The sequence below is a fragment of the Pecten maximus genome, chromosome 17 (assembly GCF_902652985.1).
Source record: "Pecten maximus chromosome 17, xPecMax1.1, whole genome shotgun sequence".
Taxonomy (NCBI): domain Eukaryota; kingdom Metazoa; phylum Mollusca; class Bivalvia; order Pectinida; family Pectinidae; genus Pecten; species Pecten maximus.
The window spans coordinates 5,133,576-5,149,980 of record NC_047031.1 but is presented as its reverse complement, the minus strand read 5'-3'; the positions used below and the strand labels follow the sequence as shown (position 1 = coordinate 5,149,980).

At 36.8% G+C, this 16,405-nt stretch overlaps 1 protein-coding gene across 1 annotated transcript in view; it reads right to left on the bottom strand.

The window, feature by feature from the left end:
- Positions 1-15,598, bottom strand: part of LOC117315948 (leucine-rich repeat-containing protein 71-like) — a 55,620-nt gene extending 40,022 nt beyond the window's left edge. The window contains exon 1 of the mRNA XM_033870383.1: positions 15,480-15,598. Coding sequence (XP_033726274.1) covers positions 15,480-15,529 — 50 coding nt within the window. The 5' untranslated portion in view covers positions 15,530-15,598. The remainder of the gene's footprint in view (positions 1-15,479) is intronic.
- Between the last annotated feature and the right edge of the window lie 807 nt (positions 15,599-16,405).

Sequence of the window (16,405 nt, the reverse complement as noted above, 5' to 3'; positions counted from 1 at the left end):
TCATTTTTACATACATATCAGCTTCCCTCAAGAACTGGTATATCACAACTTTGTCTCCCTTATGACCTGGTTTAGATAACTATAGACCTCTCTCAAGAACTAGTGTAACACAACTAGGCCTCTCTCACGAACTAGTGTAACACAACTAGGCCTCTCTCAAGAACTAGTGTAACACAACTAGGCCTCTCTCACGAACTCGTGTAACACAACTAGGTCTCTCTCAAGAACTAGTGTAACACAACTAGGCCTCTCTCAAGAACTAGTGTAACACAACTAGGCCTCTCTCACGAACTCGTGTAACACAACTAGGTCTCTCTCAAGAACTAGTGTAACACAACTAGGTCTCTCTCAAGAACTAGTGTAACACAACTAGGCCTCTCTCAAGAACTAGTGTAACACAACTAGGCCTCTCTCAAGAACTAGTGTAACACAACTAGGCCTCTCTCAAGAACTAGTGTAACACAACTAGGCCTCTCTCAAGAACTAGTGTAACACAACTAGGCCTCTCTCAAGAACTAGTGTAACACAACTAGGCCTCTCTCACGAACTAGTGTAACACAACTAGGTCTCTCTCACGAACTAGTGTAACACAATTAGGCCTCTCTCAAGAACTAGTGTAACACAACTAGGCCTCTCTCACGAACTCGTGTAACACAACTAGGCCTCTCTCACGAACTCGTGTAACACAACTAGGCCTCTCTCACGAACTCGTGTAACACAACTAGGTCTCTCTCAAGAACTAGTGTAACACAACTAGGCCTCTCTCAAGAACTAGTGTAACACAACTAGGTCTCTCTCACGAACTAGTGTAACACAACTAGGCCTCTCTCAAGAACTAGTGTAACACAACTAGGTCTCTCTCAAAAACTAGTGTAACACAACTAGGCCTCTCTCACGAACTAGTGTAACACAACTAGGTCTCTCTCACGAACTAGTGTAACACAACTAGGTCTCTCTCACGAACTAGTGTAACACAACTAGGCCTCTCTCAAGAACTAGTGTAACACAACTAGGTCTCTCTCAAGAACTAGTGTAACACAACTAGGTCTCTCTCAAGAACTAGTGTAACACAACTAGGCCTCTCTCACGAACTCGTGTAACACAACTAGGTCTCTCTCAAGAACTAGTGTAACACAACTAGGTCTCTCTCAAGAACTAGTGTAACACAACTAGGCCTCTCTCAAGAACTAGTGTAACACAACTAGGCCTCTCTCAAGAACTAGTGTAACACAACTAGGCCTCTCTCACGAACTAGTGTAACACAACTAGGCCTCTCTCAAGAACTAGTGTAACACAACTAGGCCTCTCTCACGAACTAGTGTAACACAACTAGGCCTCTCTCACGAACTAGTGTAACACAACTAGGTCTCTCTCACGAACTAGTGTAACACAACTAGGCCTCTCTCAAGAACTAGTGTAACACAACTAGGTCTCTCTCAAGAACTAGTGTAACACAACTAGGCCTCTCTCAAGAACTAGTGTAACACAACTAGGCCTATCTCAAGAACTAGTGTAACACAACTAGGTCTCTCTCATGAACTAGTGTAACACAACTAGGTCTCTCTCACGAACTCATGTAACACAACTAGGCCTCTCTCAAGAACTCATGTAACACAACTAGGCCTCTCTCAAGAACTAGTGTAACACAACTAGGCCTCTCTCACGAACTAGTGTAACACAACTAGGCCTCTCTCAAGAACTAGTGTAACACAACTAGGTCTCTCTCACGAACTAGTGTAACACAACTAGGCCTCTCTCAAGAACTAGTGTAACACAACTAGGTCTCTCTCAAGAACTAGTGTAACACAACTAGGTCTCTCTCACGAACTAGTGTAACACAACTAGGCCTCTCTCACGAACTAATGTAACACAACTAGGCCTCTCTCAAGAACTAGTGTAACACAACTAGGTCTCTCTCACAAACTAGTGTAACACAACTAGGCCTCTCTCAAGAACTAGTGTAACACAACTAGGTCTCTCTCAAGAACTAGTGTAACACAACTAGGTCTCTCTCACGAACTAGTGTAACACAACTAGGCCTCTCTCAAGAACTAGTGTAACACAACTAGGCCTCTCTCAAGAACTAGTGTAACACAACTAGGCCTCTCTCAAGAACTAGTGTAACACAACTAGGCCTCTCTCAAGAACTAGTGTAACACAACTAGGCCTCTCTCAAGAACTCGTGTAACACAACTAGGCCTCTCTCACGAACTAGTGTAACACAACTAGGCCTCTCTCAAGAACTAGTGTAACACAACTAGGCCTCTCTCAAGAACTCGTGTAACACAACTAGGCCTCTCTCACGAACTAGTGTAACACAACTAGATCTCTCTCACGAACTAGTGTAACACAACTAGGTCTCTCTCACGAACTAGTGTAACACAACTAGGCCTCTCTCAAAAACTCAAGAATTTCTTATAACAGTTCTATTAGATGAGTGCAATTTATTGGTATAATTGAGGAGAGGGGCGTTGTTTAGGGTTGTTGTTTTTTTAGATTATTTTACGAGTAAACTTAATTATGAAGTCTGCTTAACACGACAAACCCTGGTGTAACACATTCCCGTTAATGTCTCGCGAAAGGTTTTCAAACAGACGTGAATTGTTTAACAACATTACATAGAAACTTTATATCGTACGTAAGACGTACGGACAATCACGCACCTGTTCACCTTGACTGTATTACCGGGAGGGGCAACACAGGAACAATCCAAGCAGAACATTTACTGTAGGACACTTTATACCCGATTTTAAAACCAGTGATACTTTTTATATGATGTTCAGAAACTGACCAACAAAGACTTTCCTTTTCTAACTCTGTACCCAACAATCAACATTTGTTAGAGAGACGATATAACGATTTAACATGTATATATAATAAATCTGGAATGTGTCACCGGGTATAGCAGACTTGTACAAAAGACATACAGGTTTGGGGAAACACCTTTAGACAAGAATTTAACTTAAGGGTACATCCCATACTGACTGGAAAGGAAAGAAAAGTGTTCCGCTATAAAGCCACAGGAACTTGACACGAACTTAACTTAAGGGTGCATCATATACTGACTGGAAAGGAAAGAAAAGTGTTCGCTATAAAGCCACAGGGACTTGACACGAACTTCCAACGTACAGTCCATACATAAAAATACATGTACACATATATATATACCGTGGACTGGGAGTTCGTGTCAAGCCCCTGTGTATTAATAAGCAGAACCGTGCGCCTGGTTCGATGGTTAAGGTAATGAAGTACATGTATATCTATTGAGTAAAAGTCATATACAAAATATAAAAGGTACAGAGGGCCTGTATTGACAACCTGGGTTTCAATATTTCAAATGTAATGACGTCACTTCCAATGTCATTCCCATATTCTCATACACCATGGGGATCCCTTTACTTAAAGCTTCACAATCTCACAGATAACAACCACAGTATATATTCGGAGGAAAGACTAAAATCTATAACGTTTTAGAATACCTGTGATTGCTATCCCTTCGGAAAGGACGTAAGTATTTAACTTTATGCATTCAGAGAGAGAGAGAGAGAGAGAGAGAGAGAGAGAGAGAGAGAGAGAGAGAGAGAGAGAGAGAGAGAAACAGACAGACAGACAGACAGAAAAACAGACAGACAGACAGACCGAAAACAGACAGAGACAGACAGAAAAACAGACAGAGACAGACAGAGACGGAGAGAACTGTGGGGGTGTGGGGTGTCATAAGACATATCCATACATGCACATATTAAGGTGTGTGTGTATATGACCTCGAATTCATTTGTTACCAAGTTAACAAAATCGATAACACCTTTTATAATTTGTTATATATAAATACATAATGTGTTTGTCAGCTGCAGCCGGTTTTTTGTTCAAATTTTATTGACGGAATGCACGCGATCGCATTCCATATAAAGTCATTAGTGATTTTTATCGAACAACATACATGTATGTCTTGTAAATTTTTAAAGTGTACCTTGTCAAACGTCTGCCTGGGGTTCACCTGTTTTGTTGATATTATATAAAATTATAAAAACAACACGCACGAAGCTTAGTCGAGATTGTAACACAGGGACTTGGATTGGAGGAGGAGGGGTGGGGGTGGGGGGTGGGGGCTAGATTGGAATTCGGTAAAAATGACAACCCCACTGTCCATACATACGGATGAACAGCGGGGGTGTTTCTTTTTTACCGAATTTTAATCTAGCTCCCTAAAACGTCTAAAAATGCGCTACACACACTAGGGAATGTCCAAATACATGTAGACTGTAACTATAATTATCAAGTCCCTGTGGACTGTAGCATAGACTCAGAAATCAAATCCAACCGAGAGAAAACAACAACAAACGAACAAACAAAGCCGAAAAACTTCCATTTAAAAAAATTGCCATTATCAATCTAAACACAAAAATACCCCAGTATACTTATCAATCACAAGACTTTGACAGTTGATATACTTATCTCGATACCCGGACAAATATCCCGACTTCGAAGACTTTAAAAAAATTCCTTTCACACATGTAATGTTTGTGAAGTGTACATGTATCTTGTCGCTTTTCACACACACATTATAATATTCCCAGATGTTATCCTGATATAGGGCTACAGGGCGACTAGTACGTACCGAGGCTCCCGACTCTCCGATACACACTCAATACACATAATATACCCGAGACACAGGCTGCCCACAAAGGCACTCACACTAGAACACAGGCGGTCGACAAAGGCACTCACACTAGAACACAGACGGTCGACAAAGGCACAAAGGCACTTACACTAGAACACAGGCTGTCGACAAAGGCACAAAGGCACTCACACTAGAACACAGGCGGTCGACAAAGGCACTCACACTAGAACACAGGCGGTCGACAAAGGCACTCACACTAGAACACAGGCGGTCGACAAAGGCATTCACACTAGAACACAGGCGGTCGACAAAGGCATTCACACAAGAACACAGGCGGTCGACAAAGGCACTCACACTAGAACACAGGCGGTCGACAAAGGCACTCACACTAGAACACAGGCGGTCGACAAAGGCACGCACACTAGAACACAGGCGGTCGACAAAGACACGCACACTAGAACACAGGCGGTCGACAAAGGCACTCAAGCTAGAACACAGGCGATCGACAAAGGCACTTAGACTAGAACACAGGCGGTCGACAAAGGTTCAAATTTTATTTGACAAATGGCATTGGATTTCTGTTGTTTTAAACATAAATTTATATATATTTCTGTCACTTGGGAATGTTACAAAACATGAGTGCGATGAGCATTGATGTCGCGATTCGGATATGTTTCCTGAAGACGTATACCCACCATCACCGGACAGTTATTTACCGCGGACACGGGACAACAGCTCAGAATAACAGTCACGTCACTTATATATAAACCGAACGATGGAAAATAGACCACACTCTAGATAGCGATGAAGAACGGGATACAGGGAAAGTTCATTATATAACTCTTATAATATAATATAACATAATATAATATAATATAATAAAGAATGAAGTGTAGTAAGGGGCGATAACTCGTTATCGTTCCTTACGGAACGTAATGATAGTATGAGCTAATTCGCGATTTTTGCCGGCTATTGTAGCGATTTGGGAGCGGAAAAAATGGCATATACAATTTTGATGGGCTTTTGAACCATTGTAAAACTCGGCTCGATCTAGGTCTGGATGTATCTGGTATCCCTGTGGAAATTCGTATTTATGAGATATTTTGGGTCAAACATGCCAAAATCGTCACTTTGACTAAGAGGTTCTGTTTGAATCGCCCTCAAAATTCAGAAAAAAATCCAGAGATATATACAATGCACATACAAAGAGATAAATGTTTCCTGAAGAAAACAGTCTGTTTAGTTTTTCGATATCTTTAGCAGAACGGTTACAAGATTGTTTTGAAAATGGCCTATTTTTTCGACCTTCTCAGTATTTTTCCACTCGACTGGGGTATTTTCCTGCCTGTTTTGATGACGCAAGACCGGGTGTTTCCTTTCCGTTTAGCACGGTTGAACAGATGGACCGGATAGGCATACATAGTTATCAGCATTAAATTCATTACAAATAAACTGGTTTTATATTTGTTTTGCGCGAGTCATCTTGATGGTGTGTTTGAAAGCCTGCATTAACATCAACAGGTCCATTAAAATTGACGTATGAAGTTTATATGTAATAGAAATTATTAACACAATTGGTTTGGTCGGCTTGACCGCATTTATAAAGGACAATATAGAATAACGCCATCCTGAACTCATCGGGTATTATGACTGAAATGATTCTCCGAGGAGTTCCGGATGGAACAACACCGGGGACTTCACGCCGCTTACTCGTTCAACTCCAGGCAGTATAAGTGAGTTGTATTACATTTTCGCGTCAGGGCCAGGACTTTTTAATACCATCTCATATCAAAAGTGACATTGGAGATTATAGTTGTTCTACTATGACCATATTTGTTGCTTTCCAGGATCAGTATTCATCGTCAACCCAGACCAGCGTTCAATTCTTTTCGATAACAAATCTAAACTCGTACTGAGTCGTAGGCTTCCAGTACTGGCAGTAGGCCTACTGTAAATGTTACGTGTTCATTAACGTTTTAGAGACAGGCGACGTTTAAATATGTAATATTTAATTAATTTCTTTATTGTTTGTTTAATGAAATTACTGTGTCGTTAGTTGATGCAGAGACCTATATACTAGTATAGGTCTCTGGTTGATGCTTTGATGTCTTGATCAGCTGATATTTGTTTATGTTGAGGAGCAACGACGTTTCGAGAATCATATCTCATACATATTAGCTTACGATGACACGAACTTTCAAGGAACTAGTGTACATGTACTTCAGTACACACTAGCAGTATATTGAACAATTCTTTTTCAGTAATAGAAGTTTTTTTTCAAATTTTTAATGAAATATTTATATTCTAATGCTTTAAATTTTGAAATTTAAGTCTCTGACCTGCCCTTTATTGAGATGGTTCTTAGGACAGTGTCAAATTATATCATCTTTTGCATTAATAAATATATGAAATAAGTTTTCAAATATATTTAAACCCTTCACTTTTATGCACCAAAGAAAACAATATGCAAGAAAGCTGTTCTGACAAATTTAAGCTAAAATATTGTCAATTATTATGTTGCATTAAGTAAAATTATGTTGCTTTGGGTGTCATGCATTTTTTTTTATCTTTTAAAATTAAATTAATTTCAACCTTTACAAAGTATAAGATGGAAAATTATTTGACAAAATCAAAGAGCTACCAGGTTTTAGCTATCACAATTTTACAAAATAGTTGACTTTGAAATTTCATGAATTAGTCAATTTTCAAATATCTATAAGTTGCTTTATTATCAATTCCATATCAACATATTTCAACTCTTTGCTTACATGTACATGTGCCAAAGAAAACCATGTGCGAGAAACCTGTTCTGACAAAATTTTACTAAAATTATGTCAATTGTTATATCACATTAATTTAATTAACTAATTTAGGGTGTGGGACCATGTTGTATTTTTGTTTTATCTTTTGAATTTTTAATCTGTTTCAACTTATTACAAAAGGTATTATAAAAAACTACTTGTCAAAATTAAAGAATTACCAATATTTTGTTATCACTATTTTACAAAATAGTTTTTCTCCAAAATTTCATCTGCACACAGGTAGCAATTAGTAAATTTTGAAATATCTTTGCTTTAAATACCATTCCAACATATTTCAACCTTTCGCTTACATATACCAAAGAAAACAATGTGCAAGAAACCAATTCTGACAAATTTATACTTATGTTTTTTTTAACTATTATGTATTTATTGTGTAGCACTAAGTTAAATTCAATGTTGGGGAACCATATGTAGTTTTTTTTTTTATCTTTTGAATTTAAACTTTAATTATATAAAGGTATTATAGAAAATTATTTGACAAATTCAAACAATGACCAGGATTTTAATGATAACCATTCTACAAAATAGTCTTCTTCATAATGTCATCTCCACACAGGTAAAATACTGTAACACAGGGACTAGTATACATGTAAATAGTTTATATGTTTCTGTTTTTTAGGCCAACACCACCATATGCATATACACTCCGTATTTACATTAGGAGGGGTGTTCTAAATTGTTGGCCAAAGACCGCACTTAATTTCCTTTTATATTCTACTGAAGAAACAAATTCAGAATTTTGAAACTTTACATAAAATCTGGTTTTAATTTCATATTGTAGAACTATTCTCTCATTATCAAATATTTTGATATTGGGATAACACCATTTTCTTTAATTTTCACATCTTTTACAATTGCAACTGTGACAAATAAGAATTAAAAAGTTTTAAACAGTTACTGTAATTGCAAGCCTTAGACCGCAAGTAATTACCCTCTATGTTCTACTTAAAAAAAACTTCATTAAAATGTTTTTGAGACTTTGTATGAAATATGGTTTTCATTTCATTTAGTAAAACTATTCTCTCAATTTCAAGCCATTTAGATATTAAGAAACAAATTTTCCACAATATTTACTGTAAGATAGTTTATTAATTATTTATTATTGAGGGGCCGCGATAGCCGAGTGGTTAAGATATGTCATGACACTTTATCACTAGCCCTCCACCTCTGGGTTGCTAGTACGAAACCTACGTGGGGAAGTTAACTGGTACTGATCGTAGGCCGGTAGTGTTTCTCCTGGTACTCCGGCTTTCCTCCACCTCTAAACCTGGCACGTCCTTAAATGAACTTGGCTGTTAAACCAAATACACAAAGTTTATTAGTATTATATATATAGAAGAAGTATAGAAAAGTTTGAACAGTTATCCTGCAGAAGAAAAGGGAAGCTGACAATCAGGCCGGTATGTGCTGTCGTGGTTGTGTCTTTGGGCAAGACCATTTTACCCTTATTGCTCTGGATGGCATGCAATGGGCCTCTTATATGTTGTTCAGTCAGGTAGTCACCAACTACTACAAGGAGACCCAGCCTCAGACTTAAAGATGCTACTTATTTTTCAGAAACCGGACAAGCTGGTCTACACTGCTACCTTACAAGAAGTTTAAATCATTTATTTGAAAAGAAAATATTATTTATTTTGCTTGGTAAGCTTCATTTTCATAAATTATTGCACCATTTCCTGGATGGCATGTGGACAGACAGGTCTCCTGCATGTTGTTCAGAGGTAGTCACTAACTACTACAAGGAGACCCTGCCTCAAACTGACTCAGCTGGCTATTCAAAGGGTGATAAACAAAGCTAACAAACCAAATATATATAAGAGTAAGAGATAATTGCCACTTAATTTTCAGAAACTGGGCAAACTGGTGTACACTGCTACCTGATAAAAGGTTGAAAAAATATATTTAAAAATAAAAACATGTTTTATTATGCATGGTTAAGCTTCCTTTACATGAATTATTGTTCAAATTCACATACAACAATTTAAAACTTGCTAATTACCTAATTTTCATCTGTGATAGAAAAAGGGAGATAACTTGCTCACCTGTTCTTGATATAAAATTACCTGGGTAATTATAATGTACAATTCATATTAATGCTTTTGTAGATATTTCCCTAAAGTTATATTCATGATCGATCAATTATCGATATGATGATGATTGATCATGATTTTATTAGTGATTCCCAACACTACTGAAGAAGTTGCAAAAGTTTTGAATAAAAAAAAAATAGATAATCTCCCAATTTGCTCGACATTGACCACTGACAAAGACACTGATACTGACTTTAAACTATGGGGAAAGTCTCGAAATATCAATTTAAAAAATGGCTATGTCAAACAAACAAACAATTTTCCTTCTCTCATTTGTATCATTGTGTTCCACTGGGGAATTCATACAAAAATGGGATTTTCCTCGCGCAAGTGTGATTTATTAACAATTTTCTCCAAGATTAATATTGGGGCGAGCCAATTCCCATAAAATCTTGGATATTCCTATCTGAAAGAGTTAATCCTATCTTTTTCGAGGAAATTTGTCCAAATTTAGATATTGTCTGATTGCAATGAAATTTGGTACAGTATATAGGTACATCATGGGACACCGGTTACTCTTGTAACCTCACTTTAACCTTTTTTTTAAACAGAATGACTGCCATTTCCCAGCCTCTGATTGGTCCAAAATAAGATATTGTCCAATTTTGATGAAATTTGATATGCAGGTACATCATGGGACACCGGTCCCTCTGGTCACCCCATTTTCACATTTTACCAAAATGGTCGCCATTTCCTGGCCTCTGATTGGTCCAAATTTAGATATTGTCTGATTTCAATGAAATAGGGGTATTATGGGACAGCAAATTCAACTTTATGGGTTTCATTTCCTTGGCAACAAGACAGTTTTACTTATTTTTGTTTAACGTCCTATTAAAAGCCAGGGTCATTTACAATATTTGTAAGGACGTGTTGGTTTTGGTGGTGGAGGAAAGCTGAAGTACCCGGAGGATAACCACTGACCTACGGTCAGTACAAGGTAACTGCCCCACGTCGGTTTCGAACTCGCATCCCTGAGATGGACAGCTAGTGATAAAATGTTGGGACACCTTAACCACTCGGCCCTGCGGCCCAACCTTTAACACAGTCTTCTCATTGGTTGAAATTTAGATATTGAGCGATTTTTGATGAAAACTGCTGAAACAGAGTTATCGCCCCTCACCACGCTTCATTCTTTCTGTGACATCCTTCAGGTGTCACCCAACTAGTATAATATAATATAATATAATATAATATAATGAAGGTTTAACTGGAGCAATAAATCTTGAATATTATACGCTTGTTCCCGTTTGTCATATTTCATATTCATGCTAATTTAAATCCAGCAAATCCCTGTTACTCATACCTAAATAACTTTAATATTCAATTCACAATAACATGATATGTCATTTGGCATTCGCCAAAAATGCGTAACTCTAGAATTCAGACTCCTGCCGCCTCGCTTTCCATCACAAGGATATCACGTGTCGTCGTGGTAATTGTGACGTCATTCTCCGAGATGATAATCTTACCATGAAATGACGTTGTCAATTATCTTTGACATCAAACATCTTGGAGATGACTGGAAAATTTCACACGACATATTCAGGCATAAGTATTGGGAAGAAATTAACAATTTTACTTTCGTACATTCAAAATTTAAAAATCATATTTAATTATCGGTTATTTCACTCCGGAGAGAACCGCTCCTTCTGATGGTCTGAATGTCCTCCGTAATCTATCATTGATAAGACAGCCCTTTTAAGAGTGATGGTTTCCTTAAATAAAAAGGCCGTAACATGAATACACTATATAATTACTTAGCCACCCCCTCTCCTGAACAGAAATCCGGGTGTATCATTTTGAACCAAAGTACACGTGTCTGTTTTGTTTTAAAGGTCCGCGTGTTACTGTATAATGATAACATTTGTTTCTCGATCAAATTACGTGATAATTAGATCCTCAATTATATCCCAATGAACCACCAATAAAATCCACCAAAAGAAAAACTTTATACTGCCCCGATCGATAATATAACGTCAATTTAATAGTGTTCGTGATGTTATATACAATTAATAGCGGAGTTATATTTCTTGTCCTGTCCGGTAATTAATTACTTATTTAGATAATTGATTTCTGCTCTTCTGTTTGAAGTACAAATATCGAACTTTGAGTGCACCCTTAACACGTTCTTGTACACACTATTATCATATTTACAAAGGAGGCAATTTGTTATTTCAAAATGCATAATGAAAAAAAGGCGACAATACAATACCGCGCATTATTTTGACGTCATTTTCTTTTATATATCATGACGTCATGATTTTGTTAGGTGGTACTATTGTGAAAACGTGTTATCTGTTTATCGGCAAAAAATAGAGGAGAATATCGCTCATTATTGCGACGTCACATATGCATGACGTCATACTTTTGTTAAAGTACTAGTCCAGTGAAAATCTGGCAGTTTCTGTAAATCGACAATACACGGAGGAGGAAACTGAAATTACTTTTTCATGTTTGAATTATATGATAAATAGAATCCAACTCTCCTGATGATTACATTGAATTAATTAAACTCGTTAATTGATTCGAGTTTCAAAGTCTCGTTGCCAATAAGATTAATAAGCTCGTTCAATAAATTCGGTTTTGAATGGGCATTCGTTATACATCCTCCAGTTTATAACGGATATCCATAACACTATTGAGTAAAATGAAATAATAAAGTGAAATAATTCCAACCTTTTTTTCATATTCATAAGAGTTTTAATTAAGATAAAGCAAATGAATACACAGCTATTTTGTCGGGGTTGTCTGTTCTATTTAGCGCTTGATTTGAGCCTAAAACGCATGAACTGAAGCGCACTGACAGGTTATCAGGGGTCGGATCTTGACGAGACTTTGACGAGACTTTGAAGTTGGTGTATAATGGGTTTGATGCGACAGTTTAATCTATATTGTCAGTGTATACAGTGCGACGAATTAACTACAGTATGTATATGTACTAGCGATGTTGGTTTTTCGTCTCATAAATGAGCTGTGTTGAGAAATCAGTCTTTTTTTTATATAATGTTAAGCATATTCATCAGATTATCGAAAAATGTGACTGGCGACTATAAGATACAATTCACATGTGCGAGAGTGATATACTATATATTCAGTTTTCCACAATTAAAAGCGTATACGTACTATGGTGCCATTAGGTACATGTAGTTGGAACGCTCAAATTTACATTTCTTTCCAAATTTGTTATCTTTTTCGGCTTTATTTTCTGAGGTGTATTCTGGATTAATATTTCTACTAACGAAAAAAGGTATTTCATTATATCTTTTATAATTTTAGTTTCAAGTTCTAACTGGACGATTAAGTAGGTAAGTAAAAATCAATGAGGTTGAAATATACACACAATTTCAAACGCATTGCCAACAGACCTGTTCTACGTCTCAGAAAAAACGCCAGCCTGGTATATTCGAATGATTTGATTGGTTGTTCTTAAAGTTCGACGACGACGACGACGACGACAACGACGATGACGATGCTGCTGCTGCTGCTGATGATGATGATGATGATGATGATTGATTGATAGATTGATTAATTGATTGTTTTCGCTTATAACATACCTACATGTACATTGTATCTGTCAATTCAATCATAAGGGATGGCTTAGGCTGAATGAATTGCTGTTGCTGCTGCTGTTGTTGTTGTTGTTGTTGTTGCTTGTGTTGTTGTAATGATTTTCGATTCTGTATTTTTCTTGCCTCTTTTGAATTAAACTTTCCCTAAATTCCTATAACCTTTATCAAATCTGGTATCGATCGGGCGCTTGATCCAAGGGACGACATTCCGATATCGTATCGGGTTAATATCCTACACCAGACGATCTCTTAATTACACACATGTAGTTAATTAATTTACTATCACACACGGATACCTGATCCAGTAAACCTACTACCGTATCGAGATTAACAAGAAGATAAACATAGATCTATACTCACGATCAATCAGATTCATTAATACGTTTGTAAGAAATGAACAACCATGCGTGTTCGTTGTATGTTTTGACACAGACTGTTAATTTCAATATTGACACACACTTGAAATGGGACACGCCCCTTTTGAATTTTTTTATTGTCACGATTTATAATGGAATCGAGACTTCACTAGACACGCCCCCTGTATGGTGAGACACGCCCACCAGTAGTGTAATACACTATGTATATAATTACACACACGTGTTATATAATATAGATGCAATTACATAAAAAGGTCACGTGGTAAATGAGGGACAATAAATGCACATTATTATACGTCCCTGGTAAACCAGTTTTTTGTTATTGATTCTGTCACCGTTAACTCTGAATCTGGTGTTTAATTAAAAAATGTTATATTTGTATCTAAACTAATAAATATATCAACTTTACCAAATCTATACCAGGTTTGCTGTTTTTGTTGATCATAAACTACAATGATCAATTTACAAGAATTGCGAAAAATAGATTATATCAACTAAGAAAAATATCAATCCCTTCTGTAAGCCGAGTGGAAGCACGAGAGTAAAATTTTCGTGCTCTGGGAGAAAACCTGTACAGTACATGTACAATGTAGCCCGAGTTTCCTCTGACCCTGACACCGTGTCTTGTGTAGGGCTATACGAGCACTAATGAGCACAGCCTAGCGGAGGGGAACGGTACTAGGGCAGGTAATCCAATTGATGATATGATAAACGAAGACTTCTTATTTCTTATGACATCTTAATTCTTTATTTATATCAGAAACGAAAACCTGTGGTCTAACCAAGACTTTGTGTATTAGTTAACTTTATGAATTACATTAAAACACTTTCGGATGATCCTTACCGATTCTCCAACACAGATATAATTAATGTTCATTGAAATGGTGTTGATACCGTATATCGATAAAATCCCCGATAAAATGAAAAATGAGCAGAGGAATATTAAAAAGTTAAAAAAAAAAAAAAAAATTGAAAGGGGGGGAGGTTCCAGTAATTTAGTGATAATGCGAGCGCCGTAGGAATTTTTTTCTCTCCATTTTTGAGGCAATAAAAAAGTTTCCTCCTCCGAAAAAAGGGGGGATCCGCCCTGGATCCGCTAGTGCTTTAAGTATTTGCGGTCTTCAACCACAATTGATACAGGGAGCAGGTTAGTTAACATTTTATTACAAGGTAATCCTATACATTATATATCACGTTTTTGTTTCTTTATTCCCAGTGCCATTTAAGCAGGGTCGCCTTGTAGTAGTTGGTGGCTACCTCGAACAACAACACACGAGAGGCCCGTCGTATGATACACAGAGCAATAATAGAAAAGTGTCTTGTTCAGACACTTAACCATGCATAGCATAGGACGTTGTAGTAGCTGGTGGCTACCCCACCGGATGATATACGAGATGCCCGTCTCTGGAGGTCTTGCCCAAGGACACAGACACAAAATAACAGATTGGACAATTACCTCAGATTAATTTGTCCTATATTAACGAAATATTCAGGAACCATAGACTACATTGATCTGATTGGAAGTAATTTTAGTCATATTATCCAATCAATTAACTTGGCCAAAAACGGATGCATCAAAAATCATTTGCTGTGCAGATAGTGCATGGACAAATTGATAATGTTTCGTAATGATAAATTTAGCTTCATACAAACACACGTTTTGCTAGGTCCCGATATACGGCGATTTTCATAAGTATTATCAGAGACCTATATACTAAAGTATGTATAGTATATAGGTCTCTGGTATTATACATGTAGCGCTTCCTGATAAACAAAAAAAAAAAAAAAACACAAGTTGATCAAAATGTTAGTGAAATTCTTAAACGCCACCACCCCGAGATACACCTGCAAATTTTGAAAGTACGTTTCTATACTTACAAATTCGCTGTTGTAAGATATACGTTTAAGCAATACATACTGCATTTTCAATGACCAAAGCATTGATTAATAAATTGATATTGTTTACAATGTCTAACTAAATTTTGTCGACGGTTACTTACTGGTAAAGCGTGGTTTTCGTGCCGTCTGGCTTCATATCCTGTTTACCCATCACCGCGACAGATCCAAGTAACTGTTTAAAATTAAATTTTACATATGTCGATCCTTCCAGCTCATCTAACTCTGTACCCCGACTGAATGGTACGTCTCCCCAAATCAGATATACATTACACTAGTCAATACCGTACGGTAAATATCATGTTTCACTAAAAGTCTCCAACTCCGGGTAAACAAATTGACTTTCCTCTATACATATAACTTCATTGGTTATTTCAATACTTACGAAGATGTCTGGTCTTTATTGATCTCAATTACAGATTCGGTAGAGGATTTCACGCTTCATTGGAGACAAATCGTCACGCTGTCTGACCTTACGCCTTGTCAGTTTTAAAACTTTGTGTATTCGCACAAACTTTAAAATAAAATTATTTTGTTTAAATTTGAACGATTTTATTTCAAATTATATCTTACGCTATAGTTAATGTTGATGATCTCTGAGTATCCCCATTGTTTTATTTGATTGTCGGAGTTGACAGTTAATTGTGACTCCACCGTGAAAGTCGTACGGCGTTTCGTCAGACAAGAGACATACCACGGGTTTTTTTTATCTGATAAGTAAATATACTTATACACGAGGCACAATGTTTATATATATTGATTTAACCTTTAATTTAGTTCTTATCATTGGCATTAAAAGTTAAACCAATACTGAATAAAATAAATCGTTGATACACATAATATTGTTACGAAACTTAAGTGGACTGTGTTGTTTGTTTAGTCTATATATGATGTAACAATTAATAACATTTGCTCCATTATCCAATAGTTTCTAATTAATTAGAATATCATTTAATTAACAATTGCATATACAAAGATGTATTTAAAAATATCTTAATTACAGAAAGAGTTGTATAGTATACGTGCAATT